This window comes from Ascoidea rubescens (genome assembly GCF_001661345.1).
Source record: "Ascoidea rubescens DSM 1968 unplaced genomic scaffold ASCRUscaffold_3, whole genome shotgun sequence".
In the NCBI taxonomy this organism is placed as follows: Eukaryota; Fungi; Ascomycota; class Saccharomycetes; order Ascoideales; family Ascoideaceae; genus Ascoidea; species Ascoidea rubescens.
In genome coordinates this window covers 871,864-897,295 of record NW_017962915.1, presented here as the reverse complement: position 1 = coordinate 897,295, position 25,432 = coordinate 871,864, and the positions used below count along the sequence as shown (strand labels likewise).

The 25,432-nt window shown below is 30.1% G+C and overlaps 12 protein-coding genes across 12 annotated transcripts; 4 read left to right on the top strand and 8 right to left on the bottom strand.

Moving 5' to 3' along the window:
- Positions 1-182: 182 nt before the first annotated feature.
- On the bottom strand, positions 183-3,180 carry ASCRUDRAFT_69297 (V-type ATPase subunit a family protein; the record flags this gene model as incomplete). The annotated part of the gene is made up of 2 exons (XM_020191658.1): positions 183-2,998; positions 3,156-3,180. The coding sequence occupies 2 exons, from the start codon at positions 3,178-3,180 to the stop codon at positions 183-185; spliced, it is 2,841 nt and encodes a 946-aa protein (XP_020048808.1).
- A 239-nt stretch (positions 3,181-3,419) lies between these two features.
- Positions 3,420-5,700, bottom strand: ASCRUDRAFT_69296 (uncharacterized protein; the record flags this gene model as incomplete). The annotated part of the gene is made up of 7 exons (XM_020191657.1): positions 3,420-3,598; positions 3,688-3,756; positions 3,830-3,903; positions 3,953-3,985; positions 4,032-4,066; positions 4,129-4,371; positions 4,504-5,700. 7 exons carry the CDS (start codon positions 5,698-5,700, stop codon positions 3,420-3,422), a joined length of 1,830 nt encoding a protein of 609 aa, XP_020048807.1.
- Positions 5,701-5,929: 229 nt separating this feature from the next.
- RPC10 (DNA-directed RNA polymerase core subunit RPC10) lies at positions 5,930-6,341 on the top strand (the record flags this gene model as incomplete). The annotated part of the gene is made up of 1 exon (XM_020191045.1): positions 5,930-6,341. One exon carries the CDS (start codon positions 5,930-5,932, stop codon positions 6,146-6,148), a length of 219 nt encoding a protein of 72 aa, XP_020048806.1. The 3' UTR covers positions 6,149-6,341.
- A 689-nt stretch (positions 6,342-7,030) lies between these two features.
- ASCRUDRAFT_7057 (14-3-3 family protein) lies at positions 7,031-8,153 on the bottom strand (the record flags this gene model as incomplete). Its single annotated transcript, XM_020191811.1, has 3 exons — positions 7,031-7,113; positions 7,202-7,302; positions 7,447-8,153. The coding sequence occupies 3 exons, from the start codon at positions 8,151-8,153 to the stop codon at positions 7,031-7,033; spliced, it is 891 nt and encodes a 296-aa protein (XP_020048805.1).
- A 4,288-nt stretch (positions 8,154-12,441) lies between these two features.
- ASCRUDRAFT_74863 (uncharacterized protein) lies at positions 12,442-13,251 on the bottom strand. The gene has a single exon (XM_020192844.1). It carries the CDS (start codon positions 13,107-13,109, stop codon positions 12,531-12,533), a length of 579 nt encoding a protein of 192 aa, XP_020048804.1. The 5' UTR covers positions 13,110-13,251; the 3' UTR covers positions 12,442-12,530.
- A 275-nt stretch (positions 13,252-13,526) lies between these two features.
- Positions 13,527-15,185, top strand: RPT3 (proteasome regulatory particle base subunit RPT3; the record flags this gene model as incomplete). Its single annotated transcript, XM_020192843.1, has 1 exon — positions 13,527-15,185. A coding segment is annotated over exon 1 (1,199 nt), but the record flags the coding sequence as incomplete, so codon positions are not given.
- Positions 15,186-15,281: 96 nt separating this feature from the next.
- On the top strand, positions 15,282-17,615 carry SMP3 (glycosylphosphatidylinositol-alpha 1,2 mannosyltransferase; the record flags this gene model as incomplete). Its single annotated transcript, XM_020191807.1, has 2 exons — positions 15,282-17,335; positions 17,486-17,615. 2 exons carry the CDS (start codon positions 15,282-15,284, stop codon positions 17,613-17,615), a joined length of 2,184 nt encoding a protein of 727 aa, XP_020048802.1.
- Positions 17,616-17,889: 274 nt separating this feature from the next.
- On the bottom strand, positions 17,890-19,075 carry ASCRUDRAFT_69291 (mitochondrial carrier; the record flags this gene model as incomplete). The annotated part of the gene is made up of 2 exons (XM_020191656.1): positions 17,890-18,827; positions 19,057-19,075. The coding sequence occupies 2 exons, from the start codon at positions 19,073-19,075 to the stop codon at positions 17,890-17,892; spliced, it is 957 nt and encodes a 318-aa protein (XP_020048801.1).
- Positions 19,076-20,147: 1,072 nt separating this feature from the next.
- On the bottom strand, positions 20,148-21,562 carry ASCRUDRAFT_135505 (mitochondrial carrier). The gene is made up of 2 exons (XM_020189092.1): positions 21,263-21,562; positions 20,148-21,055 (listed from the first exon to the last, which is right to left on the bottom strand). The coding sequence occupies exons 1-2, from the start codon at positions 21,279-21,281 to the stop codon at positions 20,157-20,159; spliced, it is 918 nt and encodes a 305-aa protein (XP_020048800.1). The 5' UTR covers positions 21,282-21,562; the 3' UTR covers positions 20,148-20,156.
- Positions 21,563-22,034: 472 nt separating this feature from the next.
- POF1 (nicotinamide-nucleotide adenylyltransferase) lies at positions 22,035-22,947 on the bottom strand. Its single transcript, XM_020192842.1, has one exon. The coding sequence runs from the start codon at positions 22,933-22,935 to the stop codon at positions 22,117-22,119; it is 819 nt and encodes a 272-aa protein (XP_020048799.1). The 5' UTR covers positions 22,936-22,947; the 3' UTR covers positions 22,035-22,116.
- Positions 22,948-23,229: 282 nt separating this feature from the next.
- On the bottom strand, positions 23,230-23,943 carry FMP23 (Fmp23p; the record flags this gene model as incomplete). The annotated part of the gene is made up of 1 exon (XM_020192841.1): positions 23,230-23,943. A coding segment is annotated over exon 1 (461 nt), but the record flags the coding sequence as incomplete, so codon positions are not given.
- Positions 23,944-24,173: 230 nt separating this feature from the next.
- PET123 (mitochondrial 37S ribosomal protein mS26 PET123) lies at positions 24,174-25,406 on the top strand (the record flags this gene model as incomplete). Its single annotated transcript, XM_020188935.1, has 1 exon — positions 24,174-25,406. The coding sequence occupies one exon, from the start codon at positions 24,174-24,176 to the stop codon at positions 25,119-25,121; it is 948 nt and encodes a 315-aa protein (XP_020048797.1). The 3' UTR covers positions 25,122-25,406.
- Positions 25,407-25,432: the final 26 nt, after the last annotated feature.

Sequence of the window (25,432 nt, the reverse complement as noted above, 5' to 3'; positions counted from 1 at the left end):
TCATTTTTATTTTCATTTTTATTTTTATTTTTATTTTTATGATGTTCTTTTATTAAACCGAATTTTTTTCAACTAATTAAAATCATATTTTATTCAATATTATTACTACAAAATACCAAAAACCTTAAAAATACAAGAATATCTTTTATCAAATTGAAAATAAAACAAATAAAAACAAAAATTTATATATCATCATCACCATCCTCTATAACTTGTTTAAATGAAAAAGGTTCATAAGCGTAACCTTCTCCTTGGAAAAATTTTGACATTGATTCAATCCAATGCAATCTTAAAGCGTGTAACATTGCTGAAGTACCTTCCATTATAACTAATACACAAACACTCAATACAAACCACATTGCAAACATGAAAAACGCAAAAATCACAGTCCCAAAACTTGTTTTAGAAACACTGAATGCACTGCTTATAGTCATTCCCCATAAGACAGTTGATAATTGTGAATGAGCCAATGATAAAGCCCATAAACGAAGGTATGAGGCAGTATGAGAAACGCAATTTAAACAGAATTCAATTGTATGAATAACTTGATGAATCATTATATCACCAAAATCAAAATTTTTTTGCTGACTTTCTTCCGATAAACCGGTTGTTATTTCAGTATTAATTCTATAATCCACATCTACTTCTCCATCCGAGTTATCTTCATAATCAACAATAACAAATTGACTGTTGCTAACACTTATATTATCCTGTATTCTGTTACTAAAATCCTCAAGTTCTGCTTCATGCAAAGAGGTATAGCCGGAATTAACAGCGGCGTTGTGCTTGCTTCTCAACGCCATTGGTTTATATAGCAATAACCAAGGAACACATATTAATGCAACAAGCAATAGGAAAACTTGAACAAAAGCCTGACCAGGATACAATTCTTCATCAATTGTACCTGGAGATAAAAACATGTTAATTAGCATATTTAATAGACTTGGTGGAGGCTTATTAATTTTATACCAGTCAACACACCATTTATAGACAATTGTTATGCAGAGATAACCAAATATACTTGACATGAATAAAATACTTGGAATAAAATTACCTATCAAATCAATCTTTGAATTGAAAAATTTATAATTAACGCAAGAAAAACATAATGAATAAAGCATATGAATAAAACCGATTAATATGGATAATTTCATTTTATAAGAATTTAAGAATAGTAAAGCATTATCAGTACCATGCCAGGCAGAATCGATTCCAAGAAAATAAACGGGATGGTTGGGATTTTGTGTTGCTTCAATTGAATCACCTGGATTAAAATCCTTTGGCCATTCCCAGCCAGATTTAAAAAGAGTCATTGGAATTGAAAAGATATCATTATAAACCAAGCCAGTGAACATTGAAAAAACACCCATTAAAAAAATTAAATATCTACCAGAATATATCATATCAAACATATCATCTTTTTTAATTTTTGAAAATTTCAATTCATTTATAATAAGATATAAACCGACTAACATTAATATAAAACCGTGGCCAAGATCACCAAACATTAAAGCAAATATAAAAGGAAAAGTTGCTATTGTTGGCAATCCAGGGTTAACTTCTCTATATGTTGCAATTCCATAAGAATCGCATAAATTTTGAAAAACCTGTGTAAATTTGTTTGTTTTATGAAAAGTTGGAGGAGTTCTATTTGTTTTTAAAACATTTACCACTGCGACAGTTTGAGAAGTGTTTATTGGATCCATGTTAGATAGAGAAGCTCTATCAGTTATATCTCTTAGGGCATTTTTAAGTAATTGGATATCATAAGTTGGTACCCAACCCTCAGCAATTAGAGTATGTCTTGAATTATCAAAATCAAATTTATTCATTGTTATAAAAATTGATTTCTCCATTTTAATTAAGATTGACCAATAGTAGATTTTATCAGATATTAGGGATAATTCCAAGTTTAAGGTTTGTTGAGTCTGATCAAGAACTTGATTTAAATCATCTAATTTGCTATTAAGAGTGTTTAGGTCATTTTGATAATTATTGTCGTTAAAATCATTTTGGTAATTATTGTTGATGTTGAAAACTTTGGCGTTTAAAGATATTAGTACTTTTTTTGTAATATTGATCAAATTTTTACCATGAGTGTAGATTATAAAGACATCTTTTAGAATATTTTCGTTTGTGGATTCATCAACTATTGGATCATCTATAGGTATATGATTAAAAAACAAGTTACCTCTAAGAGTTCTCCAAAGAATTGTTTGGACTTTATCTATTTTGTCTCTTTCTATAGTGCCGATTATGAAGTCTATGGCAGGTAATGGATTTGAATTTATTATAGCGTTTTCGATTATATTTGAGTCATTATTAGGAATATGATTTGTAGGAAAATCCAAATGAATTGATTGTTCTTCTACTAAAAGAGGAGAATTATCATGATGTGAGCTATCAATAGAGAATCTGTTATCGATATTATTATTTTGGTTTAATTGACTTTGACGAGAGAAAAAATTATTTGAAATTAATAGTACGTGTCTATTTTCAATTAGGTTGTATTTCTTTTGAGATAGATTTCGCAAATTAGTTGATAGATCATTAATTTTCAGTTCATAATGAGAGATTAGTTCAATAAGTTGATCAATTTTGGAGGATTTTAAAGGGGGGGAATATTGGATTTTGTTTTGAGTTGTTGGATCGAAGTCTATTGGATCGTAAATATTTCCAATTATAGATTCATTTTGAATTTCATTTTCGTTGTTGTTTTCGCTTTCATTATTATTGTTGAGGTTGATATTACTATCAATTAATTGATAATTTAAGTTTATTGCTAGATGTTGATCGTTGATTATTTTGTATAGATAACGTAATTGTCTTTGAGTATTATCAAATCTTCTAATTTCGTTGACATAGTTTCTTTGAAATGAGCTTATATTTTTATTCAAGTCTCTGAACTGAACGTTGCTCATAGAGCCAAACGCTGCAATAACGTCTCGAACTATTTCAGCTGCAACGTAGATTTGGATTAAAGACATATCCGCAGAGCCTATAAATGTAAAAGGTTAGTAATGGTAATCATTGAATACATATGAGAGATTTGGATCAAATGAAGGCCGAATTAAAAACAGATCAAAGCGTATCATATGGATTCAAGATGTCACCAAGAATCAAGATACTGATTGGATTGAGATAGAAGCACATACGGAAAATAGATTCTTGAGTGTTCATTGTGGTAAATATTCATATACAAACAAAAAAAAGCAATGGCAGAGAAAGCGATTCGCTATCGGACAATGGCTTTCTACTCATAGCTACAAAGAAAGAAAGAAAGAAAGATAGAGATGAACAAGTGTAAGGAATACACGTGACGAGGCTGTTTTGATTATATCGTGTTCCCTTTTGGGCAAGTAGGAGACGGAGAGAGAGAGGTAGTGGAAGTGCTGTGGTGTGTATTACGGTCGGAGTACTTAGATGACATCGTCGTCATCGACGTTGAGGGTGCCCTCACTTCTCATGTTCTCAGGAGGCATGATGGTTGGGATGAATTCCAACACAATGTAGCCAATTCCAACCAACGCGATGATGAAGCCGGGGAAGACCTTAAGAAAGTGATCATGACCAACAATTGTACCAATCAAAAGATAAACTAGGAAAATAACAGCACTGTTAGTAATTGAGCTGTTTTGTAGTCGTCAAAAAAAGCAGAACGCAGAGAAACATTAAAAATATACATACAAAACCCTCTTCCAATAAAGGAGAATAAAAATGAAGCGTAGTTGATCACTTGAGGAGGAACATTAAATTCTGAAACAAGTAGGTTAGTATTTGCAATTGAACTTGTACAGGAATGAATTGTAAATAACTATTCTATGCTTACCAAGATAGCCAACCAATAACCCGAATGCAATTGCATAAAGTCCCAAAATAAACTGCCGGTAAGCGTTAGTAGACCTAGAAAAATTGTCTGTGAATAAGGCACAAAATAAAGTCGTTAACATACACCAGTTCTGTAATTGTGTTAGTAAATGGAATGCTACAATTCAGCTCAAGTAAAGCACTTTGGAATCAGTTCAACTCACAATCCTTGGAATAACTCAGAGAGACCACATAATGTCTAGAATGAAAGCGTTTGTTAGTAGCCAGTTCTGTGTAGCACATCAGCATCAATCAACGTACAGAAAAGAGAGCAACAATCAAGTTCGTGATCTTAAAGGCCCCAGAGAGATCAGTAGAACGAGGTGAGTCAAGAGAGTCCATCTTGTGCTGTAAATGGTGTGTCTTTGAGTGTCTTTGGTGGAAGTGGGTAGTATGCACTTTCTTTGTGTCTGTGCTGTTTGTGCTGTGTTTTCTCAAACGCATGCGCCTCTTCACGCCGGCGTTTTCTGTGGCTTTAAATGCGCTATACTCCAACACTCGCCGCTATAGTACAGTTACAATTACAATTATAATTACAATACATAAACCGAAACATTATATCACAGGCCATCAGGCTTCAAATCCAGTTTGTACTGCTTTGTATTTTATCTTGTCTGCTCCAGGAGGAGCTCGCACCACACTAGAACCTCCATCACTGCTCACGCCAGCATTTGCATTGTTTCCGTGTTCCTTAAACTCTCTATCCTTCTGAGCTAGAAGCTTCATTTGCTTTCGAACAATCATAGCAATCTTTCGCTGCTGTATGCTGTCGTTTCCAAGGTTTTTAATCTTGCTCCAGCTTATTCTTATGGGATTGTTCTTGATCAACACAATCCCAGGCCCTTTCAATTCTCTCGGCTTATCAATTATTCGAGACAATAGTTCAGCATTTTCTCTCTTATCAAACGATATAAACCCACATCTTGACTGATGCTTTACTATTATCGTAGATACTATATTTTCATTTTTCGCCAACTTATTACGATTACCCTCATTATTCGATCTATGTTTGATTATTAAGTCTTCAAAAAACTCTTTTATAGTGTATTGTGGCAACTCATCATTAATACCAAATAAGAAAAACGATTTGATTGTTTCATCTTTGGGAACCTTTAAGTTTCCATTAAATGGTAATCTTGATATAAGTTTACTTATATCAACTGAATTCAAATTATTGTAATTATTGTTCATAGTATCTCCATTGTAATTAGTCTTCTTGCTCTCATATCTTTGGTGACTATGATTAACTTTGCTGCTATTATTAATCCTTCTTTGATTTTGAGCCAATTTCTCTAGTATTTCCTTTGCCATCTTTTTAGCTTTTTCCTCATTATCATTCTCATTTTGATTCAATCCTTCTTCTTCTTTTCCCTCAAATTCAGAGTCGTTTTTAATTAATAGCTGGTCTTTATTCTCTTTATTATACTTCAATTTTAAATACTTCTTGTCTTCCTCTTGCGCTATATATCGCTTTGTAACCTCATTCTTCGAATAATTCACATTAAATTTATTCTTAACCCCAGACATTCGAAATGCTGCATCTCTTAAATGTAATGGTATTCCATATGTTAAATCTAACATACAAACTTGACAACAGTTTCTTTGTCTGGCGCAAGTCAAACAAAACTTTGTAGTCAAATAATTCTTCTTCCTCACTTTACTGTTATTACTATTAACAGTTTCATTAATACTCATCCATCCAAAACTAGTATAAGGTCTGGTACATAATTTACATTGTTTGCCTTCTTTCTCTTTAATCATATTGATGAATGGATTACTACCCAAACATTTCTCGCAAATTGCTGGCACCTCAGTTTCATTAATATCCTCCATATTATTTTCAATTTTTTATTGCTCTTATTAACCATCTATTATGTTAAAAATTAAAATTAATTTCAAAAATAATACTATGATATATTGCAAATCATCGAAATAAAATCTCCAATGCACGTGGTTTACAGCTTTTTTTTTACTTTATTTTTTAATCTTTTATTTTCCATTTTTTTGATTCCACATATCGAGCTCCAATTTTTGCCATCAACCAATAAAATTACTAATCAAAATGAATAGAGAAGGTTTTGTTCCCCCAACTCAATCAAATTTAGCTGCTGCTGCTGCTGGTGTTTCTAGTTTCAAAAACTACGGAATCAAATATGTCTGTGCTTCTTGTGCTGTTCCTTTTACTTTAGGTAAAAATGAACCTGTTAGATGCAAAGAATGTGGTCATAGAATTCTTTATAAAGCAAGAACAAGAAGAATGGTTCAATTTGAAGCTCGTTAATCAAATTTACAATCAATCAATATATTAATACAATAATACAATAATACAATAATACAATAATACGCTAAGAAATTAGTATGATAAATGGGTAAACTGGAAAAGATTACTCATCGTTGATTCACTATCCATCCTTTAATTAGTGCTTGTAATCTTAAATAAATAGATCTTTTTTATTTTTTTTACATGTTTTTGTAGTGGTTTTTTTGTAGCTTTTAATAAATAAATAATCAATTATTAAAATAATATAAAAACTATTACTATAATTAATATAAATTAAAGCTAAAAACTCAAACAAAAAATCTTCAAAGAATCTTTAAAATATAAACAAAAATATAATTATCCAAGAAAGATAAGGATTAAAAAAAAATATCAAACAAAATATATTAATAGTAATAAATTTTTTAAAGATAAATCAAAATAAGATAGATAAGGTAAAGATAAAATAAAATGAAAATATATATTTAAAAAAAAAAATGATTGAATTCAGTTCAAACAAAAATAACTAAAAATAAACAAATAAGATAGAATAAAAAAAAATAATGACATAAATATAATTTGATAATTACATTTCTTTTTTTTTCAAAAAATTTTTAAAAGTTTTTCAATTTTTTTGCTTTTTATTGAATAATAATGGTATTGAAGTAGGAAAGTAATAAAGTAAAATAGTAAAGTAAAATAATAAAATAAATTTAAATTAGTAAATTAATTAATCATTGAATAAGATAAAATAAAATAAATAAGAAAGGATAAGGGAAAATAGGGAAAAAACAAGATAGTATAATAAAAACAAAACAAAAATAAAAATAAGAATAAAATAAGATAAAATAAAATAAGATAAAATAAGATAAAGACAAAATAATAATAAAACCTTAGTATTTTTGATTAGTCATTGATTTTGAATTGAATTTCTTTTTTGAATAAATTTCCAATTAAATTATTATGAAAATTGAAAAATTTATATTTTGCTATATAAAATTAGGAATTAATTTATAAGTTTCAAAATAAACAAAAAAGGAAAACAGAACAAAGCAAGTTTGAAATTATTATTAAAACTATTCTTGGAATTATTCTTGGAATTATTATTGCAATTATTCTTGGAATTATTATTATTATTGTTATTTAAATTATTATTTTTATTATTATTATTAATATTACTCGATTATTATAATTTCATCAATATCTTTTTTATTTATTTATTTAAGCATTTATTTAAAAATGAGAATTTTAATCAATTTAAATTAATCTATTCGTCTTGTCTTTTGTCTTCTTGAATTGGAGCATCATCTGGGTTTTCCGACATATCAGAAGTCCATAAAGTCAAGTTATCACGCAACAATTGCATAATAAGAGTTGAGTCTTTGTAAGATTCTTCAGATAAAGTATCCAATTCAGCGATAGCATCATCAAAGGCTTGTTTAGCTAAGTGACAAGCTCTGTCAGGAGCATTAAGAATTTCGTAGTAAAAGACAGAGAAATTAAGAGCCAATCCTAATCTAATGGGATGAGTGGGAGGTAATTCAGTTACAGCAACATCGGAAGCAGATTTGTAAGCTTCTAGAGATAAATCAGCAGCTTCTTTACGTTTGTCGTTGACAGCAAATTCAGCCAAGTAACGATGGTAGTCACCTTTCATCTTATAGTAGAATACTTTGCTTTCACCTGTTTGAGCAGAAGGAATTAAATGTTTTGATAAAACAGATAAGATATCGTCACAAATTTTAGTTAATTCAGTTTCAATTTTGGAGCGATAATCCCTGATCAAGTTAACTTGGAGTTCATTACCTTTTGATTCTTCTTTCTGTTCAATTGAAGAAACGATTCTCCAAGAAGCACGACGAGCACCAATAACGTTTTTATAAGCAACGGATAATAAGTTTCTTTCTTCAACAGATAATTCTTGACCAGAAGAAGCAACGGCTTTCATATTTTCAACCATTTCTTCATAACGTTCAGCTTGTTCAGCTAATTTGGCAAGGTAAACGGAATCTTCACGAGATAAAGGCATTTTTGGCGATATTCTATAAGAAAGTGAAGAAAAGAAGTTAGTTTTAAAAGCACTTAAAAAAAGGGATAGTTTATAGATTGGTAATAAGGTATAGTATAAATTAGTAGATTAGAGATATAATTGATTCTGTTTTAACATGATAACATAATAACATAATAACATAATAACATAATAACAATTGAATAAAAGCCCAAAAAAAATTGATTACCCTTGAAAGTAGTTTCAAAGTAAGCAAATAAAGCATATAATATGATTCTACAATTATTATAGAATAAATAAATAGCATTCTTTTCTAAGAATTCAAATAAGTAACTTGAAATCATAGCTTGACTTATTGTTGGTTTCGTTTGAAGTATAGTGATGAAAAAGGGAGTTTTTGGAGAGCGTTTATGAGAATTTTTCTTTGAAATGATAGGAAACGGAATACAAGGGGAATATTGGCAGAATATTCAATTGTTATTAAGTTATTAGAAGGAAAAAAAAGGAGTTAAAAGAAAAAAAAGAGTGAAAAGAAATGAAAAAAACCTGGAAAATTGAAAAGAATGAAAAAAATGGTTGAAATAATAGTTACCTTTTAGTTTCTCAGTTGTTTGATTATACTAAAAACGTGCAGAATATTGAAAGACAAGTTTTATAGGGCAGAAAGTGATTATTTATGATGGGATTTGATATTGTTTTGTAGTTATAAGATAATTATTTTAATGTGGAAAATAATATGAGATTATAACTCGCAATATCTTGATATATCTTGATATTAGTAGAAAGGTTTATTAAACGCTGTGCTGTTAAGTTTCTGGAAAATGTTTGTTTTTTTCATTCTTTTCAATAGGGAAAACGAGAATTGAGCGGATAGAGAAGATAAAAATAAACAAAGAAAATCAACCAAGAAATAAAGAGAAGAGAATCAATTATACTATTATAATCTTACCTATGAGAGTGATATTGTATAGTAGAGCATGGTATAATAGTTTAAAATACTATGAAATATTATATAATATAAAAACTTGCAATATACAATACCATAGTGAGTGAAAGAAAGTGGACTTACATTGAATTGGTTTGGAGTGGAACGATTAGAATGATTTAATTAATCACTTATACTATAAGAACAAAAAACTAGATTAAAAGATGAAAATATATTTGCTTGAATTGAATTGAACCCAGGTGAAGTATCCAAGTAGAGCAGATATAAAGGAAAAGTAAAGATATAAGAAAGAAATATAAAGAGAAAAAAAGTGAGAAAAGGAAAGGAAAAGGAAAAGAGAAGGGAAAAACAGAAAAACAAGAAAAGAGAGAAAAAGCGCTGACAGAAATCAATTTTCAATTTCCTGTTCATTTCTTCGTTTTTCGCTGTTTCGTTGTGTTTTTGGTCAACACCCTCTGCGCTAATGGGATTTGACCAAAGCGCCATAAATCCTTGTTTTCCCTCGTGTGGCCTGTGCTGGAATCTTCCATCTTGCTCGCCTGACCAATCCCTGACTAATCACCCTGTGCCATCGCAGTGCGGGCTCAAGCACACCTGATGCTGCCCAGGTGGCTACTGTGGTTGCCATCTGGACTGCAGCACTGGTTCTGTCCTGGTTAAACAGGTTGCTGCACTCCCATCCCCTAGCTTTCGGCACACGCACCAACGTGTGTCACACAGAGCTATTCCTGAAAATGGTGAGCATTTGCTACACTGAGCGGTCATCCGTTTATCATCTGACCGCAATACTGGCGAGTCCGAAGCCCACCTTCAGCTTTTGGCGGATATTTTTTGCTTTCACCAAGGCGCGTTGTCCTGGGGCAATGCGTACTGAGTTTTGTCCCTTGCGCTACATTTCGTTCCACAAATCAAATCAGCCGTTTCTAAAACTCTACCACCTTTTGACCCGTTACGTATACTTTCATCATTTTCGTCCATACCAACTATTTTCAAAAATGGGACTCTCGGAAAATGCGTGTCACGCTCAGAGTCACCTGACGTCCTGTTTGCTGAGACTGTTGCTACAATGCTAGCCCTCCTATATCAATCTTGCTGTTAATAATTGCTTATTATTGACTATTATTGACTGTTATTTACTATGGTTGGGTATTATTGAGTATTATGTAGTATTATTGCTGTTGGTTATATTATTCATCTTTTTAACAACAAAAGATACCTGCGTTTTAAGCCTTCGCTCTAATTGGTTTATCTTCTGTGGTTATCTCAAATTATAAACAAACCTAATCAAGCAACTATAAACAAATTGCAACTGCATTCACCAATGTGCAATCTTAAAATACCATAGTAAACTCATAGGAAATCGGTATTAGGTGGACTGATCTACCTCCCATACTATTTGGTCTTTTCTATTTGATTTAATTCTGAGTCCAATCAATAAATTCTTAATTATATTGCTCCAATAAAATTCACATTTTACTTTTTGTTTTAATCTATTCTGGTTTTCTCTAGAATCTTGCCAATTTCTTGCTCGATTTTCATTAAATTTTTACCAAAAACTATATATATTAAGTCAACCACCCAACCAACTCATACAATAGTCGCAAGAGTCAAAACCTATTTAGAATTATTTTATAACCAGTCGTATCAGTAGTTTGTGCAATCTTCAATTGGCACATATTCTATTTTCTAATTGTCTATTTCCCATTAATTTTATTGTTTGTTTTAATTTAATTTGTAATTATTTTTGAATCCTCTTAAAATATTATTTTATCAATATAAAATAGGTTTTTGTTATGCAGCCACTGGGAGCGCTGAGCAAAAAAAAAAGCTCAAATTTTAAATTTCATTAACACACACAACAAAAAATTCTACAAACTGAATAATACTGTAAACACAAAATCACTTCATATATTTGTTGATATAATACATTTTAATAAATATATAATAATATTAAATCACTTATTGTTATTGATGTTGTCAGCTCAAATATCTGCCTGGCCATGCAGTGCCTCGTAGATATCAAAAATACGAGCTACTTTTTTGCCAATCAAATCCTTTATTCCAAAACTGGTCCACCAAAGACGATTCGGCTTTTATCTTCATCCAAAACCCCACAGATTTGCAACTTCATTGGTTGCTTTACCAGCTTTTGTTTCAGCTTTTCTTTGCTTTTTCACTCCCGGGTAATTCCCCCTTGACTAAAAATTTTTTTATCAAATCAGAACTTTATCCAATAGTTTGATCACAATCTTTTCAAGGAATTTTAAAGGGATATATGATTTTGATCATATTTTCATCACAATACAATAAAATTGAAAAGAATATATTAGAATAGAACTTTCATTATATCGAGTATAATACACTATCAATTATCCTATTTACTGTATATTAATAATCATTTGAAATTAATTATTGTCAATAATAATCATTTTAAAAAAACAAAAACACTTTCTGTTCATAATATATCAACATGTATATAACAATGAAACCAATTTCCAATGGTCTCATAGCTTTAGGCCCTGCTATTTACATTATTACTGATTTTATCATAGCAAAGGGATCAACTACAAAAAATGCAAACAAATTATCCTCCAAATTTGCTCATAACAGTAGGTTCAAGAATAAGACTTGAGGCAAATTATCAATAGCAATTACCTTTGCACTTGTTTCTTATTTGCAATCTCTCTTTAACTACATTTAATTCAATTCAAATCATAATCCATATGTATATATTCATTTTCCTGATTTTTAAATAGTAATCCCGATTCAGATCAAATCAAAATTGTATTTAATTATTATTAACTCTCATTTGTGAATAATAAATCAAATTAAGATTATTTTTTTATTTATATTTTTATAAAACTTTTTTTTAACAATTGTGATTTCTTTGTGTTTTTTTTTCTAATTGTGGTTACTTTGCTCATATTCATTTTCATTTTTTTTTATTAGTTAATTAATAATTTTGGTTTGTTTTGCATTCTGGTTCGATTTCAATGAAAATAAATATATATTCTATTAATATATAGTTTATCTAGTTTTATTTTTATATTTATATTTATATTTATATTTATTTTTATTTTTATACTTGTTTTTGACTTTTACTATTGCTTTTTATACTTATATACCAAATAAATAATATAATATTTTTATAACTCAATAACTTAGTAACTTTATAATTTAATATTGGGAATATATATGAAAAATGTAAAATATCTGGAATTTATATGATTGAATAAAACAAAATAAAATAAAATAAAATAAAATAGGTTAGAATATAATATCATATGGTAGAAGGCAAAAAAAAAAAAAAAAGAGATAAATGAAAAAAGAATTAAAACAAATAAAAATATAAAAAAGACATTAGTTAGGAACTTTTGAAAATAATTTATTGAATAATTGAATATTTAAAAGTAATTATATTTATTAATTTTAGCTTTAATATTAACTTTATATTAAAAATATTTGATGTTTTTCCTTGGTGATAAATTATCAATATCCAATAATTCACCTGGAGTATGATTCAATGCACTGCCTGAGTTAAGAAAACGTTCTCTTCCAATCTCAGTCTTAAATTCATTATTATTCACACTATAATATTGTCTAAATGAATAACCTGGATCTTCACCAATGTCTTTCAAAAATTGCATTTCTTCAGCAATTGCTCTTTCAGGTGTATAACTGTCAGGTATGTAATATGATATTAATGATAATCCCCCATGGGTCTTTTTAAATTGATTATTAGTATAAATTAAACCCGAAATAAGTGCAGTTACTCCAAGAAATCTTAAAACATATGGCTGGAAAACAGTTTCTGCTTCAGAAAATTCTTCATGATGATGATGATCGTCATGGTGATGATCGTCATGATGCCCACTTTCATGTCCATGAACATCGTCATGTCCATGAGCATCTTTGGGCTCTGAATATCTTAAAGTTGATGAATTATTGAAAAACCTTTTAGGTAAGAGTGGATTAACTGAGTAACAAGTAGCTGAAGTTGGCACTTTTAATATACGTCTAATTGGAAACATCTTTTCAAAATGTGGCTTTCAAAATGCAGCTATATTTGTTTATTGTGATAGACCACTCGATATGTGATAGACCACTCGATATATGATTCAAAAAGACTAATATTTCACCCAAAAAAACCACCTAAAACAACAGATATTCTCGTTAGCTTCTATCAGCTCAACATCAAAATCCAGTTAGCCAATAGGTGAATAGTTAAAGGTAAAGGTAAATAAAGAGTGGTCGTTACGTAATCAGTATCATGTGATTATCTGAAAAAGTCCGAAAATCCGGTTGAAGCGCAAGCACGGATTTGGAATCACCCGTGTTGGAGTTTAGCACAACGGATGTTATTCCGTATTGTATTCCGTGTATATACGTAGTGATCCGCGGGTTTGAAAAAGCGCTGAACTCTGAAGTGATGTTGGGTGGCACCAGATTCGTTTCTTTCTTCACTTTCAGATACCTCGCAAGAAGCAGCAGAAACAGAGTTTGTTTCACCCAAAGCACATCCACCTCAGCTCTACACCTACAATTGCTCTATCTCTTGAAAGTCCCTGCTATTTGACACACATACAACCATGGAAGAACTTGGTATCACAACAAATTCGATAAATCCACCAATAATAAATGACAAGTCCAATTTGCCAGTAAACACATCCTCACAACAGCAACAGTACCAGCAACAGTACCAACAGGATGTTTACTTGACTTTGAAAAAATTGCAAAAGCAGTTGGAATTATTGTCATTGCAAGAAGTCTATATTAAAGATGAATCCAAATTTCTTAAAAGAGAATTGATTAGAGCTCAAGAAGAGGTAAAAAGAATTCAATCGGTTCCTTTAGTTATTGGTCAGTTTTTGGAACCAATTGATTTTCAAACTGGTATTGTGTCTTCGACCACTGGATCAAATTACGTTGTCAAAATATTATCGACTTTAAATAGAGAATTATTAAAACCTTCATCATCTGTTGCTTTACACCGTCACTCAAACGCCTTGGTTGATATCCTACCACCTGAAGCTGACTCTTCAATTGCTTTATTAGGGAAAGATGAAAAGCCCGATGTCACTTATAATGATGTTGGTGGTTTGGATATGCAAAAACAAGAGATTAGAGAAGCCGTTGAATTACCATTAACTCAAGCTGAACTTTATAAGCAAATTGGTATTGATCCTCCAAGAGGTGTCTTATTATATGGTCCTCCAGGTACAGGAAAGACAATGCTAGTTAAGGCTGTTGCTAATAGCTCAACTGCTTCTTTCATAAGAGTTGTTGGCTCTGAATTTGTTCAAAAATATCTTGGTGAAGGTCCAAGAATGGTAAGAGATGTCTTTAGACTAGCTAAAGAAAACTCACCTTCTATTATCTTTATTGATGAAATTGATGCAATTGCAACAAAAAGATTTGATGCTCAAACTGGTGCCGATAGAGAAGTTCAAAGAATCTTGCTAGAATTATTAAATCAAATGGATGGGTTTGACCAAACTTCCAATGTAAAAGTCATAATGGCCACAAATAGAGCTGATACTTTAGATCCTGCTTTATTGAGACCTGGTAGATTGGATAGAAAAATCGAATTTCCAAGTTTGAAAGATAGAAGAGAAAGAAGACTAATCTTCCAAACAATTGCGTCTAAAATGAGTCTTGCTCCAGAATGCGACTTGGATAGTTTAATCGTTAGAAATGATCCCCTTAGTGGTGCTGTTATTGCTGCCATCATGCAAGAAGCCGGCTTGAGAGCTGTCAGAAAAAACAGATACGTTATATTGCAAAATGATCTTGAAGAAGCCTACACAAGTCAAGTAAAGACTGGTAGTGATGTTGATAAATTCGACTTCTATAAATGATTCCACAAACTATATTCTTTTATTTCTTATATCGTAACTTCTAGTTTTTTTCTCATCTATAGTTTTTCATTTCATAGATCAAAGATTAATCATAATGTACTCTTCTGTCTCATTTCCTCCTTTGTCTTTTCTACTCTTTTACTCTCACTATTTACCATTTTCTGTTAAGCGCTGAGATGAGCGTTTAAGGTTTGATCTTCATCTTTTTTCTTCACCACTCTTCTTTTTATTTCTTTATTTCTTTCTCGCTTGACCAACATCTCTGTATTATTCAATTAAAGCATTGCTATCTTAAGCATTATATTTATTATAATCGTTGTAATTTTTCTAGATGGTCGCTTTGAAATGTCCCAGAAACTAATAACATTGCTCTTGCTCTCTATCGTCTTTCGGGTTTTCTTTGCTCTACAAAATTCATATATTCATCCTGATGAACATTTTCAAAACTTTCAGGTTTTGTCAATCATACATATGAATCACAATAATTCTTCATTGCCCTGGGAATTCACTTCACCAAATCCTGCTAGAAGTTTTGTGCCTCTTTATTTATTCTATTCTCCAATTTTTAAAATTTTAAATTTCTTAGATGAAAAATATAATATTACTTTGTCAAATCCATTGAAAATTTTATATCTATTCAGAATATGGTTTATGCTTTTATCATGGATTATAATTGATTACTCGTTGATCAAATTATCTTTATTCTTTGAATATACAAATACAGAATTTGATCAACAAAAACCAAAGGCTGAAGATTCAAAAAATAAGCAAAAACACGAATTTCAACTCAAAAACAACTTGAAAATAATTTTATTTACATATTCGTCCTACGTTATTTGGATTTATCAGTCTCATTCCTTTTCGAATAGTTTAGAAACTTTGATATTATTACCATGCCTTGTTATTTTGAATTACTTAAAAATTCAAATTGATATTTATGAAAAATTAAAGACTAGCTCAAATTTTATACTTCTAAAAAAAAAAGTATCAAATTACTATCTTCATCTTATTGTTTTAGCTGTTTTAATACCAATTGGTATATTTAATAGGATAACTTTTCCTGCTTTTATTTTATTCAATTTATATTATTTATTGAAATTTTTTATTGTGTTCAAGAAGTTCACATCTTTTTTGGTTTTCACTCTAACTCTTATAATAACGACATTTTGGTTTATTAAAATTGATACAGATAGTTTTCTTTCATTGGAAAATCAATTGAGTGATAGATCCATACACTATAATATCGCCCCAATTTATCAATTGATAAATAAGTCTTTTGATTTTTTTATTCCTGATAACCAGTATTTGAATTTTAAGTATTTTTCACTACTTAAAAATTATGCTCTTCAATCGGGGAAGTTATCACCAATTATAACTTATATTGACAAAGAAATATTAAATAAGAATTTAATTATTACTCCACTAAACAATATAATTTATAACATTAATTCTTCAAATCTTTCACAGCATGGACTACATAACAAGTTTACTCATATAACAGTAAACTCGATACATTTATTGGGACCCTTTTATTTTATTTTTATTTCAAATTTTTATCAATTTTTGAAATTTCTCATTTTAAAAAATAAGACTTCAGATTTTGATAAAGATCGTTTTGAGAAGACAAAAGTCATATATTTGACTATACTTTCAAGTCTATTAATTTTATCGATAATTCCACATCAAGAGGCAAGGTTTTTGGTTCCAATTTTCCCATTAATGATTTCAGCTTTAAATTTTGATTCATTTATTGAAAAAAAAATTCAAAAAAATAGTACAAAAAGTAAAAAAATTAAATACCCTAAAAACAAATTATTAAATGTTATTATTAATGTATGGTATTTATTTAATATACTTTTTGGTGTATTAATGGGAATATTCCATCAGGGAGGAGTAATAACAGCATTAAATTATCTTCATGAAACTCATTTAGAGCTAGAACGTAATATACCAATTATAAGCATTTGGTGGAGGACATATTCACCTCCAGATTGGTTATTGGGAGATAAAAGTTTGAATGTTTTAAAATATGATGATTTAATTTTTGATAAAAATAATGATGCATACATTGATAACTTGGAAGAAATTTTAAAGTTTGACTATTTAAATTTGATTGAAAATTCCAAGAAAAATGTGTTAATTGATATAATGAGCATGGAATTAGAAAAAATTGATAAAATTTTTGATTCAATATTGAAAATCAAAAATGAAGTCAATATCAGAAATACTATTGCTGATAATAATAAAACAGATGAGTCTAAAGACTTTAGATTATTATTTGTTAGTCCAATTATGTCATATGAAACAGTTTTGAAGAAATATCAATTTAGTAGTAGTTTTGAGTTTAATGAAACATGGAGGGATTATTTTCATTTAGATCTTGACCATTTGGATATGGGGTATATTAATAAAATTGGGATTGGAATATATGAAATTCTTTAAATAAATTGAAATATTATATATTTTATGAAAGCTTATAATGATTAAGATTAATTAATATGTAGTATATACAATGGATATAATTGATAAATTCATTACATGAAAATTAGCATGAAAAATCAGGAAGGTGAAGATCAAAATCAAAATCAAAATCAAAATCAAAATCAAAATCAAAATCAAAATCAAAATCAAAATCAAAATCAAAATCAAAATCAAAATCAAAATGATTTGCTTGAATGAAAAAAAAAATGAGAATAAAATTAAAATTAAAATAAAAAACAAACAAACAAACACACAAAAAAAGGTATATAAAACAGATTTGTATATAAATATATGTATGAATAAAATATGAACCACTAATAAAAAAAGAACAATGAACTAAAAAGGAGATGAAAAAAGGTCTATAAATTTTCATTTGATTTGATTTGATTTGGTGCTTTTGTTTTGTTGCTCTGTTGTTATAATTTTAAATTGGATATTAATTATTAATTATTAGATAATCTGACGATTGAATCTAGGTAAATTTATTTACAAGTTTTTGATCATTATCTTGATCGCTATAATGAAATTTTCTAAAGAAATCCATGCATTCGGAGAATACAACCAATAGAATACCACCACCTGGGGCATATCTCAATAATTTTGGGGCATAACCTTTAAATAAGGCATTGAAACCTTCTTGTTTATGTATGAGGATAACAGATTGCCAATTCCAAATGTATTTCAATGGGAGACCTGGGGTATGTGGTTGACTTTGGACTCTACTTTTTACAACATCAAAGGGAGTTGAAACAGTTGTGCCCATAATGCCACCGACACCACCAGCTATTAGATCATTGATAGTCTTTTCAGTTGAATTTTTTGGTTTTGGTAATAAAGCTCTAATTTGAAAGACACTACCGAAATAAGCAGCGTTCCAAGAGGAGTGTTTCCACATTGTTGCTTCTAAACCGGTATATAATCTTAGGATTCCATGATTTTTGATGGTCTTTTTAACGACATCTAGAATATTGGTGTATTGAGAATGTTTTGTTTTATCTTGTAATTGAATTTTGCAATATTCAAAGGGGACTATGACACAAGCTTCAGTTAGACCAGCACTTGCACCGGTTAGTATGGATAAAGCCTGGGACATTTCATCTACTTTGAATAAATTTCTATAGAAGATTCCCCATCTTTCATTACCACCGAATTTAACAGCTCTTTTTGGAGCTTCCATTAAGATTGGAGCCGAAATCCCACGATATAGTCTTCTTATTCCTTCATGTTTGAGGATTTTGGATAAACAGTCAAAAACACCGTTATAGTGAGGAGTATTATTAAGAGCAGCGGTTGCCTTTGAGCCAATTTGTAATTGAAGACGAGTTTTGACTACGTCGAGAGGATAGTTTATTGATACTTCAGTTATGCCAGCAATTGCACCGGATAGGAATTGGTAGTAAAAAGGGATAGCTAAAATTGAGAAAGTTAGTAACTGTTGTTTAAAGGGTGTGTTTATAATGATGACCAAGTTTGAAATTATAAATTTGTGAAAATTGAAATAAGAAAAAATTTAATGAGACAATAAAAATTTTAAATAGAGTCATAAAAGAATATTGAGTATAAGGAATAATGAGTAATGAGTAATGAGTAATGAATAAAGAATAATGAATAATGAATAATGAATAATGAGTGAACTTACGTCTATTATCAATTTTCATTTTTGATTTTGAGTGTTAAAACTGAAATGATGGAGAGATGAAAAAAAAAATAATCCAGTTTATATTATATAAAGTGGTATTTAGTTGAGAATATATTTGGGAATAAGAGATTATGATACTAAATAATGAAAAAGGATATAATTAAATTAGTAATAATTATAACTTATATATGAAATTTTAAAAAATTTGAAGCTTGGGAAACCCTAAAGAAGATGGTTGTAATGGAGCTAGATTAAAGTCAGAGAGAGATGGAAAGAAAATAGGATATATGTTACCTATTGTGAATGAATTACAGTTTCATTGTTTTGAATTGTTATTAGTAAATATAGCAAATTATCAAGATATATTCGACACAATTATTAAGGAAAAAGCAGAAAAATTTTCTTTTTGACTGTCTTGAGCTTGATTTTGGATTGCATTGAAGTTAATACATTGAAATATATTTTGATGTTTGGGACCGGTTATCGACAAAGGACGAAATTTCACATAGTAATGCACGAAAAATAACCTTAATATTGCCCGATGTGGTAACTTTGGAAAGATAGCAATTATATCCAGACCAGAACCACAGCACTGGCGCCGGCCCAGGAGGAAACTGATAAGAAGCAACCGGGCCCATTTTAACTTTTTGGTTGTTATGGGTGTTTTGGCCGCTCTGTGCTGCGACTGTTATGACTGCCATGACTGTTGTGTTTCCCTCTTTGCACTCTTTGCACGCTGATGCAGAGCCATAGGAGGCATCTCTGTGGGCAGTATCCCGCAAACAGACCGGTCTCAGACAGCGCGAGGCCTGACCGACCGGGAGCGCGCGATCGGGATGGAGGCGGCATTTCGTATCAGACCCCAGGACGTTCGGCCGGCCCAAGCAGCACAAGTTTCCGCGTCTTTTTCTTGCTCCACCCGGCGTCGACTGCTCTTTTGTGGGAGCGCGCCGGTTTCCCACTTGCCTATATCGGAATCGCTACTCGCCTTCGGTCTCTGCGAAGAGACGCGGAGCCGCGTGCAACTGCAGTGTTCTCCAGAATGGGATTACGCTTTATTGATCTATCCAGCTTTTCTATAAAGAGCAGCAATCACCAAATCATTGGTCTTTGTAGTGGATGGTTCTAAAGAAGTCCATGCATTGCGAGAACACAACCAATAGAACACCGCCTCCTGGACCCAACCTCAATACCTTGGGCAAGAAACCCTTATACAATGCTGCAAACCCTTCTTCCTTGTAGATAGTGGCCACTGCTGGGAAGGTCCAGTTATATTTGGGTGTGACGCCTGCCACTTTTACTGTATTTTGGATTCTGCTCTTAACAACATCGAATGGTGTATTGAATATAGTACCAACTGTTCCACCAATAGCACCGGAAATCAAATCGTTTGCAGTTTTTTCTGTTGAGTTTTGAGGTTTTGGCAACAACGATTTAACTTGATAAATACATCCAAAATAACCCGAATTCCATGCGATATGTCTCCATAATGTTGACTCTAACCCATTGTACATTGCCAATAAACCTTCTGTCTTAACTACTTTGGTAATAACATCGATCATTCCTTTATACTTGCCTGCTGAATTTTTATCTTGTAATCGGATTTTGACCAATTCAAATGGCACCACAACAAATGCTTCTGTAGCACCGGCACTTGCTCCTGTCAATATAGATAACGATTGATTCATTTCTTTAACGCCAAATTGCTTTCTGTAAAATTGTCCCCAGGAGTCATTGGCTGCAAATTTAACTGCTCTCTTTGGCGCCTCCATTAATACTGGGGCAGTGATTCCACGATATAATTTAGTTGGGCCCTCATTTCTAACAATCTTTGTAAAACAATCAATAATTCCTGTATAATATGTACTACTGGCCCCAATTTGAGGTTTTCCAATTTGTAATTGAATACGAGTTTTCACAACATCTAATGGATATAATAATAAGATCTCAGAGATCCCTGCAATTGCTCCTGATCCAAATTGATAAACGAATGGAAGTGCTATATTAATTAAATTAAATAAAAAAAAAGGATTTAAAATATATTAGAATAATATCCTAATTTTTAAGTCTAATTAGAATTGCAAATAGAAAAAAAAAATTGTTTTTGATTACATTTTGTTTTGCTGAAATTCTTGATTGTTTCATTATTATCAACTCTATTCTATCTTTTTCCTTTCACTTAATGCTTGATTTATTTAAAACTTACGCCTAGTATCTGTGTTCATTTTCTCTGATTATATTATACACAATATTTGTTCTTAATTTGCTGTCTTTTCAAAAGAAAAATAAAAAAAAATTGCAATCCAATCCAAATCAATAAGAAAACAAGTTCAATTCGAATAAAGAAATATAGCCTAACTTTTATATGTACTTATAAGATTTAAAACTTAGCAAAACAGAAAAAGAATTCCAAATAATCCTAAATATCCCATTAATTTCACTAACTGAATTATAAATGATCACTTTCTGAAAAAAAATTATCGTCAAGTACAAATATAGTGCGCTTTTTAACTCCTTCCTTATTCTTCCCTTTTTGTAATCATCATCCAGATTATCGCGGCCAAAAACTGTTGCGAAAAAGAAGCAACTCAATAAATTTAATTTCTGTTTTATTTTTTTTTTCTTTACCAATTTGTCTCACTTTATTTCTTTTTACCTCATATTAATCAGTGGAGAGCTTTTCCATCCTATGAAAGCCTTGTGCGGTAATCAACAATCCTATTCATAACTTCAATTTCTCCTCTTCTTTCGAGTTTTTCCTTCTGTTACACAGTTATTTTTTTTTCAAATGGAGAAAATTCATTCAAAAACATTTGTGATATTATTAAACCCCCTGTTCATAAAACTGCAATTTTTTTTCTCCAGCTTTCTCCAGCTTTCTCCAGATTCTCGCTGGTTTCCGCCGCAGGGTAAGCACTGACTAAGCACGCGACATCCTGCTTCTTTCGGCACATACAAAAAACTGCTTTCAAAAGGCTCGAAAAGCTACTCCCGCCCGACGGATATAGACTGGCTTTATCTGCCTACAAGTATATTATCCAATTCTATTTTCCTATTCTACTATCTACCTCTATACAATCCTCTTTCAATAATGTAATCTCTGATGGAATCAACCACATGGAATTGCCAATCGTCCTCATTCAACCCAATTCTCTTTCTGATATCCGATGAAGACACACTTGTCATTTCCTTTTCACTGTTTTCTATCAAATCTATATGGCTTAACCAATCAATTGGAATGATTTTCTCGGTCCTAGAAATCCTATCTAAATACCCAGTTTGTAACCCATAACTATCTCTATCATTTTCATTCATTTTCCTTGTTAAAACAAATAATCTGGAATTTCTAATAAACTCATCTAAAGATTCTTCTACTGTCAAGGGCTTATAATATTTGGAATCAAAAACTCTGATTAACGTATCAAATCCCATTAAAAAGATAAACTTATTAATATCAGTTTTCAAGCTAGAAAACTCCTCTTTTATACTATTATATTTATTGATGAATTTAGCATTTTTTGTTAACCCAATTCTAACATTATTTCCACTGTAGACATTAATATAATCCGCAAATAATTTAACCATATTCAATCTATTTGAAAAATCCTCAATTGTATTATCAAATTTCTTATCAGCATTATTGGTAGAAAATAATAATAGGACCTCATTTTCAATCTTTTCCTTATGGATCTTTGTATTATAATAGTTTATTGAATTGTTAATTAACGATAAATGTGCTTTATGCGGTGGGTTAAATGAGGAATCTAATATCAATATATTTTTTACTAACAACTGATTATTCATGACATTGGTCTTATAAATTAGTTTAAATAACACATTTGAATCAATAAACTCTTTTAAAATCAATTTAGAATTCATCTTTCAAAAAATAAAGATTGAAAAACAAAATCATAATAACTAAAATAAAAGGTTTCTCTTAATTTCCCCCAATTTCCTCAATTTCATATTGAGATCTGTAAATCGCTAAAGCCCTATAATTTCTTTTTAAAGCCCTACCTGTGTAAGTTTGATTTTATATCTTGTTCTATTATCTATTTATTGTCAATTGAATACTAAAAAAATTATTTAATCGAAAAAAAAAAAATATTGAAAATTTTATAAACACTTATATCAAAATACCTATAAAAATATGAACCAAAATAAGAATAATATCTTTACTATTTATTTTTTGCTATCTTGAATTTTTTTATTAATATTATCGAAAATTTCCTTGTTTTGTAGTAATAAATCTAATGTAAACGTATAATTACCATTCAATCTTAATGTAATTTTAATATTGTTATAAAATTTTTTAAAGGTTCTCACATTGAACTCCTCTATCGTACCATTTGCCTTATTTGATTGCTCAATATTACTATTAATGAAAAAAATCAACTCTTTTAATAATTCACTTGCTTTAAAATCCTGAAATTTTTTGTTATAGTTTTTCACTAAATGACTTTTAAAAATCTTTAACTCATTGTAATGTTGCGTAATAAACTGAGAATCATCTGGTAATTGTGTATAAATATCACTTTGATTAGTATTTTTGTTATCTTCTTCAACAGAAGATGAAGAGCCTAAATCAGCACTCGTATTTATCAACTCTTCTCTAAATTCAATAGGATTTATATCATCTATTGGTAAAAAATCATTGTTTTTATTCAAATAAACAATATTTGGCATATAATTATTTCCAAAATTATTATTGAAATTCAAATCACTATTAAAAACTGATTTAGCATATCTAGCCCGATAAAAAGAACTGAAAAATCGTTCATTCCTAACAAACAATACAGCAATAGAAGATGATCTTCTAGCGACTAACGATGAAAACATTATTACTTCTAATTTCTAAATTCAACCAAAAAACAAAAAACAAAAATTATCTCCAAATCATTGTGATCTTATATCCTTATCACATAATCTTCAATTTCTTCTAATCCACACCCGTTAAAATTGCGTGAGAACTGGATGATAATCGCGTGAAAAAGTGCGTTAACACTTATATGGTCACGTTAAGTCACGTGAAATCAAAGTTGATTTTATCATTTTTTTTCAGCTGCTGAAGGAAATGCTTCATTGGCTGGTGCAATCAGTGTTGGTTATTTGCAGAGATGGTTAACAAGTTGGTTAAATATGGTTTCAAACCTAGTGGTGTATTGCCAGAGGCTCGCAAGATTTTTAAGCACTCAATTATTCATCCCAAGAGACAGGAGATTCCAGACACTGGTTATGCCAAAGATGTTCCTCACCCAAAAAACTCGACAAGAAATTTGATCTTACCTAAATATACTCCTGTCAAAAAATTAATTGCTAATACTATTAAGAATCCTAAAAAAAAAATCGATTTCAACTCCAAACAATTTAGAAGTTTTCCAAAAGTTCAACAGGTTAAATTGAAAAAAGCCAAAACAAGAAGAGATTACTTATTAGAAGCTTATACAAATGAGGAGCAAAAAATTCTTCAAAAAATAGAGGCCGAGAAGCAAAAAGAAGTGCTTTTACAGCAAAAAAGAAAAGAGCAGAGAAAATTAGACATGAAGAATCAAGTTTTTGTTAAGAAAAACTCTTTAACCTTACCAACCATTTCTAGTTTTTTGAAAGGTCCATTAGTTAGAAGAAGAACAGAAGACGAGAAAAAAATACTAATGATGAAGAAAAAAGCCAATTACAATAATTCTTTGCTAATAAAAAAAGAGAACCAGGCTGAAAGATTATTAGAACTTTATTACAAATCGAAAGATTTTGTTATAACAGAGGAAAAATTGAAAGAAAAAATCGAAAAAGCTTTTGAAATCCCGGCTCAAAGAAATCAACGTTTTAATTTAGAGCAGCAACTAGATGTTACTTTAAATTCTGGTGTTTCTATGTTTATTGATCAAAACTACAAAAATGTTTCAAATAATGCAGTTGATAAATTGCTTGGAACTCATAAGAATGCTTTCCCAGATGCAGACCAAATCATTGATGAGTATAATGGTGTATCTAAAAATCTTTATCAAAAGGCTCAAAAGAATTTAAAGAAGAATCCCTCAACTGTTGATGCTAAATTATCAGTATAGATTATTAAAAGACAAGTACAAAAGTCAATTTTTTTGATTTATTATAGTCTATAAATAATTTGATGTAAATAGTTCTATTTTATTCCATAAATTAAGAAATAAAAGCGTTTGTTGAGAATCTGAAGAATCTTAGTTTTTTCCTAAAATTGCATATCATAAAGTAAATCTTGTTTAACGGATAAGTATTGAAAAGTATTTTGATAGTACTCAAATATCTTCTAAAGCCAATTTATATATTTTTAAAGATTAATAAGCAAATGAAAAACAACGAATACTGTTATTTTCTAATAGGGTACGTTTAAAATAGTTCT